Source organism: Chelonia mydas, chromosome 5 (genome assembly GCF_015237465.2).
Source record: "Chelonia mydas isolate rCheMyd1 chromosome 5, rCheMyd1.pri.v2, whole genome shotgun sequence".
Classification (NCBI taxonomy): Eukaryota; Metazoa; Chordata; order Testudines; family Cheloniidae; genus Chelonia; species Chelonia mydas.
In genome coordinates, this window is record NC_051245.2 from 52,674,798 (window position 1) to 52,689,093 (window position 14,296).

Consider the following 14,296-nt stretch of genomic DNA (forward strand, 5'->3'; position numbering starts at 1 on the left):
AGCACCTGAGCAGGAATCTGTACGTAGGTGGAACCAAGTTTCCACGACCTGAACATGCTGGCCAATGGAGAGTGTAAGAATCATTCTTCTTGGAGTTAGTGTTCATGTTGATTCCAATCAGGTGTGTGCACGCTGCATTCAAGATCATCAGAAAGTTTTCTGTTAGCAGGTCCCGGCGGGTCGGCTGTGGAGCCCCTGGAGTGGCACCTTCATGGCGCTCAATATATAACCCTCCAGACCCGACACCCCTTTAGTTCCTTCCTCCTGTCTGTGACAGCTATTGGAACTGCATTTGCTTGTCTTGCAAGTGCTTCCCTTAGTTTTCTTCTTTAGCCTGTAGTTTTGTAGTCTAGATTTCAGTTAGTAGTTAGTTTAGATTAGTGTATATAGTAGTTTGGGTTAGGGTGTGGGATCATCCCCTATCTTTTACTTGCATACTTTCACGTAGCCATTCGGCCTGCGCACAGACGGTTCCTATGGTTTGCGGTCGACCACAAACATTATTAGTTCACGGTCCTCCCATTTGGTCTATCAATGGCTCCCTGAGTGTTCACCAAGTGTATGTCAGTCATAGCAGCCTTCCTCCACAGGAGGCAGATGCAGGTATATCCCTACCTTGATGATTGGTTAATAAGGAGGCAGGTAGAGTCTCAAGGCCAATTAGTCAGATTCACTTTTGAGACACTGGGACTCCTCCTCAACATGAACAAGTCAACCTTATCACTGACCCAAAGAATAAAATTCACTGGAGCAGGACTGGACTCGGTACAGGCAAGGGCGTTCCTGCCAGAGACCCAGTTCCAAGCCATAACCGACATTATTCAAAACCTCAGGTGGTACCCGACCACTACAGCAAGGGGATGCTGGAGTCTCCTCGGCCACTTATCACTGTCAGCCTTCACTTACGTAGTCCAACATGCCAGACTGAGGCTCAGACCTCTACAAGCATGGCTTACATTGGTCTACTGCCCAGGGTGTGACAGACTGGACTCAGTGGTCACTGTGCCAGAGCAAGTACTCAGGTCCCTCCGATGGTGGCTCAACCCTTGGTCGGTGAGCAAGGAAGTCCCCTTCAACAGCCCACAACCCTCTCTGTCCCTAGTGGGTTGGGGCATTCACCTGGGAGATCTCTGAATGGAAGGCATATGGTCGCAGAACGAGTTCTCACTCCATATGAATATCAAGGAGCTCAGAGCGGCGCGACGAGCCTGCCAGACCTTCCTGTCCCTACTATAAGGCCAGTGAGTGGCAATGACCAACAACACCATTGCCATGTTTTACATCAATGAACAGGGCAGAGCCCATTCCTCCCCCATATGTTGCGAAGCCCTTCAGCTATGGGGGTTTTGCATAGCCCACTCCATTCACCTGGAGGTGTCATATCTCCCGGGAATACAGAATGAATGAGCGGATCATGTCAGCAGGTCATTCTGCAAACACGAGTGGCTCATCTGTCCAGATGTCATACATTGCACCCTCCAAAGGTGTGTGTGGGGTTCCCCAGGTAGATCTGTTTGCCACACAGAGCAACAGAAAGTGCCCAATGTTCTGTTCCTTCCAGAAACACAGCCCAAGCTCGATCTTGGATGCGTCCATGCTACCCTGGGGGGACCGTCTTGTGTATGCCTTTCCACTGGTCCCACTCTAACACAAGGTACTGCTCAAGATTCACATAGACAAAGCAGAAATAATTCTGTTGGCCCCAGCATGGCTATGCCAACATTGGTACACCATGCTTCTGGAGCTGTCCGTGGACACACCAATCCTGCTACCGCTTTACCCAGATCTCATCACCCAGGACCACGGTTGCCTTCACCACCCAGACCTCCAGTCCCTCCATCTCACCGCGTGGAAGCTTCATAGTTAAACCCCCTGGAGCTCCTGTTCTTGAAACTGATAAGGCAGGTTCTCCTCGGCAGTAGAAAACCATCTACCTAACTAAGTGAAAGAGGTTCACTTGCCGTTGTGCCCAGCATTGCACACGTCCAATCCAGTCGCCTATACCACTCATCCTGGATTACCTCCTGCATCTGAAACAACAGGGCCTAGCAGGATCATCCCTCAGGGTACACCTTGCTGCTAGTTCAGCCTTCCACCCGGCAGAGTTTGGGCATTCCATGTTCGCCAACCCCATTGTAGGGCATTTCCTCAAGTGCCTGGAAAGATTATATCCACAGACTCGACGACCTGTGCCTGCATGGGACCTCAATCTGGTCCTCTCCAGGCTAATGGGGCCCCTTTCGAACCATTGGTGACTTGCTCCCTTCTGTATTTGTCGTGGAAGGTGGCATTCCTGGTCGCCATCACATCGGCTAGGAGGGTGTCCGACCCACCCTACATGGTCTTCCACAAAGACAAGGTGCAACTCAGGCCTCACCCAGCCTTCCTTCCCAAGGTGGTGTCCCAATTTCATACTAGCCAAGACATTTTTCTACCAGTCTTCTGTCCTAAGCCTCATAACAGTGCACAGGAGCAGAAGCTTCACTCATTGGATGTCCGGCGAGCACTATCATTCTACATCAAGAGCACTAAACCTTTCAGGAAATCGAACCAGCTGTTCATTGCGATGGCAGACTGGATGAAAGGGCTCCCAGTTTCTTTCCAACACATTTCTTCCTGGATCATGGACTGCATCTGCACATGCGACGAGCTGGCTAAGGTCCCAGCCCCAGCTATTAGGGCACACTCCACCAGGGCGCAAGCCTCATCAGTGGCTTTCCTGGCCCAGATCACCATTCAGGAGATCTGCAGAGCGGCAACCGGATCATCAGTGTATACGTTCGCCACTCACTATGCTATCACTGAGTATTCCAGAGATGATGCGGCATTCGGCAGACTGGTGCTCCAGTCAGCGATTCCTTAACTCCGACCCCACCTCCGGATTAGAGCTTGGGAGTCATCTGATTGGAATTGATGTGAACAGTCACTCGAAGAAGAAAAATGGTTACTCACCTTCTCATAACTGTTGTTCTTCGAAACGTGTTGTTCACACATTGTTCACATGTTGTTCACTTTGGTTGTTGAATTCTAATAAGATGCACCTGGGAGAAGTCTAGAGTCCCATCCAGAACAATGCTGTGGTGAATTCTGAAGTAGCAGGGTTTAATAATGCCTCTGTTAACTTTGTTTTCATATCCTCTGTTAAACTTTTTTCTTATCTTGAGGCTGATTCTGCCACCTTGAATCGAATACTGGAAATATTTTCAGAGTGCAATGTGACTTTTCACCAAGTCAGGTACTGTTGTATGAGGTCTAGCCCCTTAGCTTCTCCTATGTCCATTGCTATTTTTTGTTTCCCACTATAAATCCTGTCTCTGTTACTGCCTTTTTATTTTGTTCTGAACCATCTGCTGTTTTTTGGGTGGGGTGGTTGGTTTTTTTTTTTTCTGTTCTAACCCTTTTACTCCTTTTTCTGTATTCAGTTCTGTGCTGGGTCAGTTATCCTTTCTTATTTCAGACCCCATAGACATTTCCCATGCTTGCTGGATTTCTCTACAAGGACCTTCTATACATTTTAGTTTGCTCTTGTCAACTGATGTTAAAGTTTACAAAAGTTAAAATTAGAAATAAGGAAGGAAAAAGAATCCATACCACAAAATAGTATCAAAAAATGAAGGCTTTCCCAACAGGTTCCACTTAACAGTTATAAATAATGCTGTGACAAAGCTCTGTCCTTGCCTCTGTGGGTCCCGTGTTTCCTGGAGGATTTTGCTAGCCTCAGAGGCTCACTGTGACCCTCCACGTAACCCTTCTTTCCTCTAGAGACAAGGGTCAAGTCTACTGAGCCATTTTCATCATAAGCCAGGAAGAGAAGTGAGGAGAAGTTATCCTTCCTTGCACAGTCTCTGTTGTCTCCCAGTCTCAGTGATTAATCAGGGGGCAAAGGTGGCGGTGGTGGGGGGAGCCAGGGCCCACCCTCTACTCCGGGCTCCAGCCCAGGGACCCTAATAGTATCAGCTGTGGTAGCTCACCTTTTAGAAACACGACATGTACAATGCCCGGGCTACTTCCCCCACAGCAGCCCTCACTTCCTCAAGCTCCACTTCACCCTTACCTCAGGGCCTCCTTCCTTGTACCTGATATGGTGTGTACTACTCAGCCTCTCCAACAGCACAACTTCCTTCCATAGCTCCTGACATGCACCTGACTGTCTGGGAGGCTTTTAACTAGTTTCAGCCAGCCCCTGATTGGCTTCAGGTGTCCCAATCACCTAGCATTCTCCCTGCCTTCTGGAAAGTTCTTAATTGGCCCCAGGCGTCTTAATTGACCTGGAGCAGCTTCCATTTCACTTAGCCTGGTACCAGGGATTTGTTTAGCCTGGAGCTAATATATCTATCTCCCACTACTTTTCTATAGCCATCTGGCCTTGTCCCGTCACAGTATCCATCTGTACCTAAATACCTACATCACAGAGCTGTTGTGAGGATTAGGTAATATTTGTTTATGAATCATTTTGAAGATTAAATGCATTACATCCAGTGGAAGGTATTATTACTTTCTATCCTGCATCTCTACTCCATTAAAAACAACATCAAGTCTAAACTTTAAAGCATCTTTCACTCTTATGAGGTGCCTCATATATTTGCATATTACATGTATATGAACATTAAGCGCCAATTGCCTACTATCCTCGGCTTTTAAAAAGAGTAGATTGTTCATTGACAACAACAACAAAGACTGTTCTTGGTTCAGAGTAATGATTTTGAAGAGAAAGAGGGAATGCATTTATTTCTGCATTCTAAGTAAAGGAGTAAAAGCAGGTGAACAAAGTGAAGCATGTTTATCTGTGCCATCTCTCATCTTGCTTTGAAGAAATTACACTTTGATATTGTCAGAAACCATTCCATATTCAGGGAAATAAAATGTTAAGCCTTAGGGGGAGGAGAGGAAACACATTAATCTAGGATGAACATTTTGAGATACAAAGCTTCATATAAGCAGGTCATCCAGCAGCAGCTGATATAGACAAACTGTTCTCGGATATAAATTATCACAGTGCAGAGGCCTCCAAGTTAAAGAAGCCACTAGGAGAGACTCTCACTCATGGCTGTACACTAGGAGAGGTGGTGTCTGTTAGAAAGCACCTCAGAGAAGATTTTTCTAGCTGTCTTTCCATGACTGGGGGAGAAAAAAATAGCAGTCAGAAATGCAGATGAAAACAGTAACTATGTTTGAATTCACTGAAGTGGTTCAAAAGAAAGGATTCACAGATATCTGAGATAAAACTAGGCACCAAGCTAACCCAGAATGTAATAGAAGCTGTTCCAGAACTTTAAAGCACTTCTACAGAGAAAGGACACAAAAATGCTGTCAAAACCAAAAAGGATTTAGCTTGAAAGTTATCCTTACAAACCAATCAGATATTTTCAAAAAATGTTGAGACTGGAAGCTGTGTCTTACAGAAAAGTGTAAGCTCCTTCGCAGCTGAGAAGAGCCCATTTAGTTCATTGCCTACATAACCAAAACAATGACGCCACATATATATTTTGAAATGTCATTTCTCTAGATATAGACTCATTTAAGAACAGACAAGACACCTATTATTTGAGGATTATAAAGATACTAATCCTTTCACATAGGCTGTAATAATGGCCACTGGCCAGGGTAAAATTCAGTGACTATACACTTCTGATGGGCTTACATGCAAAAGGCCAGTGTGTCTTGGATGCTGAGAGCCAAACTCCATCATGAAATGTAGAATCCAGGATTATCATTTTATCCTGCTGATCAAATGGAAGAAAAATTCCCTAATTATGATGTTACAACCCATAATCTTTATGGAAATATGCTTATGATATGGATATGGCATAAGAGATATATTTTATGCAAAATGGGTCTTCTAAGGTATCATCAGAGAGGTTATAATTTACTGAATGTGATTATCCAATTTGTATGCATGTATCATTTCTGTATCTAAAGTCAGGAATATTGACTATGTAACAATTCTGATGAAGTGGGTTCTAGCCCATGAAAGCTTATGCCCAAATAAATTTGTTAGTCTCTAAGGTGCCACAAGGACTCCTTTTTTTTTTTGCTGATACAGACTAACACAGCTACCACTCTGAAACGAATTACAACTCTGTGTGTATTTGAGAGACACCCACCAGACCAGAGGCCATCAGCCTCAATGGGCCATTAGGAAAAAGACAATGAGTCTTCAAAGCTGTGGATTCCCCCATCTTCTGGGAGTTCCTTCCTGTGTACGTTGCAAATAATTCTGGTTTCATGGTTGCTTTGACACTGCAAGGTCAGGTGATAATATCACCTGGTAAAAAGTGCCATCTTGAACATTGCTGGTACTTTTCCACTGGAAACAAAGGCTTCCTGCCTTATGTAAATTCTATTTAAGGCTGGGGAGTAAGGAAAACAGTAAGAAAAAAATCTTCTCCATTGCCTTCCTGCCCAAGAAGAAAGACTGCTGAAAGTACCTGAACAGACAAAGGAACTGAGCTGTGGAAAAGGCAAGGGTTGTGTCAAGACTGAGACAGAGGAGTATACTCTGTAAAGAGAAATACCTGGAACTCTAAGCTACAGAAACTCTGCAACTTGCCTAAAACAACATTTAGGGTGAGAAATTACTTCTTGAAACCAGTCTCTAAGATCTTAAGCTTAGTATGCGTGTTTTGTTTTATTTGCTTAGTAATCTGCCTTGTTCTTTTTGCTATCCCTTATAATCACTTAAAACCTGTCTTTTATAGTTAATAAACTTGTTTTTGCTTATTATTAAACCCAGTTTGTGGAATTTCTAATGTGGCGGGGGAGGGGGGGGAGAAGTTGTGCATATCTTCCTCCACATCGAGGGAGGGGGCGAATTTATGAGCTTATGTTGTATAGATCTCTCTACAGTGCAAGACCATATTATTTTGGGTGTACTTTCCAGATGGATGCTGCACTTGAGTGCTCGGCAATTTCCTAGCTGAGTCTTCTCATAGAGAGCTGTTTGCAGACTCTGTGTGATTCTACAGCTGGTGCGTTCCTACCTGTGCATGCCTGCTGCCAGAGGCCAGAAAGCCTAATTCAGCAAAACAGGGAGAGGGAGCCCAGGCTAGTGGAGCAGGCAGGCTCAGTGAAATCCCAGTAGATCAGGTGGCAACCCAAAATGGGGGTCCAACCCGTCACACTAATGACCATCACTATGGCATTAGAAATATCTAATCATGACAATACGCATAAGTTCAATAAAATATCAACAAGATTCAGACACATATCCTTGATCTACACAATATTACTGCTTCAAGAACGGTATCATTTGGGGAAAAGTATGGATGGCTATTTGTATTAGCATTGCTATTTATCAGTTGCCCTTTTTTCCCCCAACTATGCAATGTGTTGGGATATGTAAGGGTTAAGTAAAGACATGGAAAACCGCGAGTGTGTTGGCATGATATCAGGGAGTAGGCACAGGCATGCACTATTCCTTTGCTTAATAAATAAAGTGTTATCCCTTTCCCCTCCCTCCTCATTGATAAGGGTTGCAGCTGCATAAGAAATGCGGGGATCTAAAGGATACCTTCTGAGGAAAGAAGTGTTATTTCCTCCTCCCTTCCTTTCCCAACTTCATAAGCGAGCCCTGGGTCATGGCCACTTCCACCTTCCTCTGAGAACTGCTGATGAGGTAGATTTATGGCAAAAGACTGTTGCAAAGAAATGTATTTTCAAGGTAAAAATGCTTGTATGACATGAGTAATGGGCATACTAACAGTGGGCATACTAACAGTATGGGTGTTTCTATTACTTAATAAGGTTTTTGGGGGCATTGTAACAGATGTAGGCATTTACATATTAACTTAAATAAAATGAGTGTGATGTAATTAATCCAGTGCTTACTGGACAATTGGGTCCAGGGGAACAAGTATTGCGATAAAGAAGCCCGTACTCAAATCTGCCTCTAGGTTAACCTGTATCTTTTCACCTTTTGTGATTGACGGTATTGTCCTTGTTCTACAAAATTCCAACATCATACCTGAAGAAAAGTATTCAGAGTACAATCATAAGATACTTATGATTTTGAATGATAAATGATTACCCCCGAGCCTTGCAATTATGAAAATGTCCTTACAATCCTCCAAAATCACTTCCATGTTAACTCTACTCCCCTGGCATCATAATGTTAATTATACTCCTCCAAAATAAGTACCACAAACTAGATGAAAAATGTAAAGAACAAGCATTCTTTGTAGAGAAAGAAAACACTTGAGCTTCAGAAGAAACTTCCAGTACCTGAAAGAAGTTTAACTCTCTCACTTTAGAAAGCTTCCTTCTTTGAGAATCTGATCCAATTCCTGCTGAAGTCAATGGGAAGACTCCCATTTACTGCAGTAGGCTTAGGATCAGGCCCCTAATATAAATCTATATAACATGCATCTTTCATCAAGAAGAAAAATGTTTTGAGTCCCAAAAGTGGTATTATAGGGAAGGATTATTTGATTTATGCAGAACACAGAGTTCTAAATGCCAATAAAAGCTGGGAAAATAATTGTATTAAAAACACTTCCATAAGAATGTTGCAATCTATTACTTTCAGAACAATACCATCTGGTCATATCTTAAAGCAAAATGAACAGAAACTATAAATTAAAAAGCTTTCAAAGATCTCAAATTGTTTAGTCCATTTCAGGGTATAAATTAACATTTAGATAAAGAATATTTTCATTCTGTGCATAATAGGAGAAACCCTGGAGTAATTTCTTTGAACAAGCAACACATATATGAGAGGCTTTTTTCTCTTAATTTTAAGTTTATTTTCATATAATAGCACTACATAAAGAAGGTTAGAAGACTGGGTCTAATCTTACACCCATTGAGGTCTATGAGAGTTTTGATTTTGGCTTCCTTAGGAACAAGATGGAGTATTTTTTTGTCACAACTTACACTGAGCTTCTGGACCACAGATTCACTGCTTCCTGTTTAAGGCCCCAATTAAGCACCTGCTTACAGAGTCAGTGGGACCAATCACAGACTTAAAGTTTAGTGTTGCCTTATGTGACCTTGTGGCTTTCCCTCCTTCCTTTGTAGCATAAACTGTGGATCATTTGCCAGGATCACCCTATCCCTTGCCTGTGGCACATAATAGTTTTGTCTCATCTGGACCCTAAACTTTGGTCTAATTTTGGTTGCTGGGTTTAGTGTCACAGTGCTGGCTGGTGTTGGTAGCCTGTGATATACAGCAGGTCAGATTGGATGTTCTGGAGGTCCCTTCTGAGTCAGAGAGAGTCAGAGAGAGCTTTGCTGGATCAGGACCTGAAGCATAACACGATATATCTAGCAATACAACCAGAGTGGGAAACGCAAACTGTTTCCATTATATTAATTCAAATTTTAAAATGCATTTGTTTGGGTCAGATTTGTTCTCCTTGTATATATACTTTTTGTGAATACTTGGAGTAGCTGAGTTTTACTGGCACAAATGTTTACAGTAAGAGTATTTCAACCCAAATTGTGAATTCACCTGTTGGAAGAAATTGTACCAGAAACATTTGTGCACTTATCCAGACCATGGAACAGAAACAATATAATGTTTTGTGTCTGTGCAGCATCTAGCACAAGGAGTCCTGGTCCATAGCTTTGTCTACATGGGGAAATTTACTAGCATTACTATACCAGTATAATTATATCACAATTGTACCAGAGTAACACCTCATGTGGATACACTTACTTGGAATAACAGTGGCTTTTTTCAGCTTAGCTTATGTCCCACAAAGAGGCCACTGTTATTCGGCGTAAGTGTCCATGTTGAGAGTTATACCAGTATGACTGTAACAATATAATTATACCAATAAAGTAATGCTGGTAAATTTCCCCATGCCCTGAGATTCCTAGGCACTCCCAGAATACACAAAACACTGTGCCACTTATTTGATCACAACTAAGCAACATAGTTTCAATTTGAAACATTTCAAATATTTGTGACCATTTAATCAAGTGAAATATATTCATGGAAGTTTGCAAAAATATTAACAAATAATGAATTAATTCAAGGAACTTGTGAATTGCATAGGGATATTCCACCAGCAAAAAAGCAGCTAAATTTCTCTCTCTCTCAATCTCTCTCTCTCTCTCTCACACACACACACACCCCATTCATTGCAAATTATGAGCTCAGTTCTATCAAACACAAGTTTTATTTGGAAGAAACATTCCAAAATACTGATGAAGGGCACAGTGTTACAGTGGAGAGCAAAACAAAAATAAAAAAACCCTCTCAAATTATACTCTTCTGTGGTGCTACTGGGGAGTCGAGTACATAATTTTTTAGGGTGCTCTGAGACCCAGGAAATCCCATTTAGCAGATCTAGCAGCACTCCAAGATGCTCTCTATCTGGTCTTCTTAGCAAGTGAGTTGAGAGCATTGTGGTTTTTTTCCTCTTAATTCATATGCCTGGTAGGAATTTTTGCAATGGGACTACTTGTGGGAGTGTCTGCTCTATATTGTGCACTAGCTGGCACAAGCTAGCTCTATATTGTGTAGATATGTGTATGTTTATGCCCACAACCTCACAGCATACTAGTGGGGGGGGGGGGGAGCATAGCTAAGACAGTTGCAGAAGGTTCAATATGAATGCTTCAATTTCTAATGCAAAAATTGGAACTGTAATGCCGACCGACCCCAGTCATTGGCAGGCGGTATGGAACCTGGGATCTCTGGAGCTTACTGGATGAGCCTCTACAGCCAATCGGCTGTTAGCTAAGGCTCTAAGCACACTCATTTAACACTCTCTAAGTGGTCTCGGTGCCACTAGATGAGACAGAACAGCACACCCAGAAGGTGTGTGGGTTGCACAACAATGGTTTTAATAGCTTTTGACTTTAATAGCTATGTCTGCTTTTGACATTTATTTTATTTGAAAATATGTAATAGCTGCTTATTAAGATATATTAAACAAAATTTTAATGCTGAAGGGTCCTTCTACAATGGATTCTCAGAAGGCTGGAACTTTTAAAAATGATTTAAAAATATCTTTAAACATGTTTAAGCAATTTAAGGTTCTCTTATCCAAACTCTTCTTTCCAATATCCTTCATACTTTTGCTCTTGCACAGTTCGTTTAATCTCTGACAGTATCTCCTTTTATTAAGCAACTTCAGCTGCCTCCTTTCCCTCTTCCCACTTTTCAGTACCTTTCTTGCTTATTCTCCCTCTCTGCTCACCTTTTACCCTTCTCACTCTTATTCCCCCTCTTAATTATTTATATTTCCCTCAGTATCATAGTATTTGAGCACCTCACAACCTTTAATGTATTTTCCTCACAACACCCCTGTGAGGTCGGGTACTTGAGGGAGAAGCACTATTTCCCCAATCTTACGATGGTGAACTGAATCTCGGCGGGGCTAAGTGACTATCCCAAAGTCAGACAGGAAGTCAGTGGCAGAGCAGGGACTTAGACCAGGTGTCTCAAGTCCTGGGTCATGTTTGTACTTACAGAGCCTAGGCTCACATAGCTATGTCAACAAAGCCCCCTAGTGGAGAGATAGCACATGCACAGAGAAGGAGGTGTTCTGCTGGCATAGCTGGCATCTGTCCAAACGACATTAGCTATGCCTACCAAGGCACTCTTCTGTCATTATATTTACATCTACACTAGAAAGTTTTGCCAGCATAGCTACTTCAGTTAGGGATGTGTGACTTTTTGACACCCCTAGCTGATGTAGCTTTGTCTATAATGTAGATCAGGCCCTATACTACTGCTCTAACCCCTGTACACATCCTCCCTCTCTACCTCTCATTCATCCCTACAATTTATTTTCTGCTATCCTAGGCCCTTTGTTTCTTCTGAACATGCTACTAATGTTCCTTCATATATACTAGAATTATTACTAAGCTTGTGTGTATTCAAGTTTTTTAAATCTCAAATTAATGGATTCCTGATTAATTTGAGGTAGTTAAGCTTAGTCAGAAGGGTAAGCAACAAATTTGTATCCTGGAACAACATTCAGGGAGTTTCCAAACTAGACTCTGCAAGTATATTGTCAAATATCTTAATTATTTGTCAATCAGTTCTTTTGAAATAAGTCTAGGCACACCTAACGTTTCCAATATAAACCAAAGAACTGTCAAAAGGAGGAACCAAATAGGAGGAAAAGCATTGATGCTGTAGTGAATTAACAACTAGTCCTAAATTCAAAGGCATTTACCATGGAGTCATACTTTGGAGAGCACCTTGGTTAAAATTAAACCTAGAACCTTCTATAATGGTTAATATGATTAAATCATAAGATTCTCTTACCTGCTGAAGTTGGCTCCTCTTCATCAGATTCTGGGCCCAAAAAAGAAAAAGAAAGAAAAAAGTTATAAATAGTTGAAAAAACTCCAACAGTGCTAATTAATAGCCATTTGGTTACATTTAAATATACCTACTAAAATCCAAAACTGGCAACACAATGGCATGACATGTGTGGGTTTTTAAATATAAAGTCTGAATCGACTGCATTATCAGATTTCAGATTTATTAGAAAACCAAGCTAAATCCACTGTGAACTTAACATGTCTGTGTGTTTTACAGTCTTGCATCTTTATCCCCCCTCCCTCTGTCCCCCATCCTCCATATACATCTCCTGTGTAAAGACTATAGGGTAAAACCTCATATTATTCGGCTGGAAGATATCAGACATTTCTGAGAGCATATTAATTAATGGGAATAGTTACAGCACTGTTAAAAGAAACGTGTTGCCTTGCTGACCTGAAGAGAGAAAAAGAATAGGATTTTCAAAAGAATGTTCTGCTTTGGCCTCACTTGCTCCCACTGAAGTTAATGGGAAGTCCATCTATATTTCATAAACATACACATGGTTTTCCCTACATCCTTCAAAAGCGTTTAATCAAAGGGAAGGAAACCCCAACAAGTGATTAACTCACGCACTCTTCTTATCCTAAGAAGTCAATGGAGACTCAGCATAAAGGTGACATAGGGAACTCTAAGAGGATAGAGAGCTCTAGAGCACTGTGGGGGTTTTTTGATCAGTATTCCTTAGCATTTTAAAGATAAGGTTGTCTTTTTGTTTCACTGAAAAAACACAGTTTTTCCACTTTCCCTGCCACAGACATCCACTCTTTAGCTTGCTTGGAAAGCACATCTCTCTAGCTGGGAGAGCTAGGCTGGGCTGGACAGGATAAAAAACACACAAAGCCTCTGGTAGCACCAGTGAAGGTGGCCTGAGAACTGTGTGACTTGCTTCCTCCCTTCTACACCCTGACTACAATTGGCTGCCAAAAAGAGAGAGATTTCAAAGATTTTTGAAAACTTTGATCTCCTGCATGATTTATTTTTCCCTCTTCGCCTACATCAACATATAGAACTCAAGGACTCCCTGTTTTTAGTGAAAATTTATAGCAGACACCTTTGGGAACTTCTTTCATCACATATGAATTGCACTGTGTATAACTCTTGGGTAATTTAATATGGTGTTCTGTATGTTATTGTATATGACAATTATCCTGGACACAGGGATTATTTCTAATTGCACTGGAGTGAAGTAGTCTTTCCGAGGGGCATCAGAATCAAACAATAGAGGCTAATGAAATGTTGTGTGAGGCACCAGCCAGCTGCTTTCCTTTGATTAAACTCTTTGGGGGGGGGGGGGTATATTAATGCAATTCAATATTCAGAAAGAACTGAAAAGGATAGGGAACAAGAAGCCAATAGACAACACAGTAACAAATGCCTATAAAACTCCTTATACAAATAAATGATCACCTGAGTAATGACTACTTTTGCAAATAAGCATATACAGGATTGGACTTAAATTGTATGACAGGAAGAAAATCTTGTTTTATTGTAGGTGTACTGAAATTAAAGAAAAGATGGTCATGTCAATTCAGGATTTATAGACAATAGGAGAGAAGAAGAAGAAGAAGAAGAAGAGGAGCAGGAAAGATGTTTTGCTCTGCTGAGACACAGCACACTGGAAGATGCTGGAATTTACTGACAGCCTCAGGTCTTGATGCAATGGCCATTTAAGTTAATTGCAAAGGTCCCGTTGACTTTAATGATGGAAAATCAGGCTGTAAACAAGCTTTCTGAGAGGAGAAAAAACAAACAAACTCCACATTGCTGAAAAGTTAAGTGCTGGCTCTATTGAAATCAAGGGGACTTTTGCCATTGTCTTCAAAGGAGCCAGAATTTCACCCACTGTCATTAATGCACTCTACTTTGCTAGGCAGCCTTTGAACCTAACTAGTAGTGCTTTTGTTTGGGGTTAGACAAATCCACTGTATTTACAGATTTTCATTTTATGATTTTTCTCTCAATTTTCTACCCAGTACCAAAGAAACATTGCTTATTTTAAAAATGGAATAGGTT

The 14,296-nt window shown here is 41.6% G+C and overlaps 1 protein-coding gene across 1 annotated transcript in view; it reads right to left on the minus strand.

Annotated features, from left to right (window-relative positions):
• EDIL3 (EGF like repeats and discoidin domains 3) overlaps positions 1-14,296 on the minus strand; it is a 389,354-nt gene that overhangs the window by 231,527 nt on the left and 143,531 nt on the right. Inside the window, exon 3 of the mRNA XM_027827522.3 lies at positions 12,224-12,253. Coding sequence (XP_027683323.1) covers positions 12,224-12,253 — 30 coding nt within the window. The remainder of the gene's footprint in view (positions 1-12,223; positions 12,254-14,296) is intronic.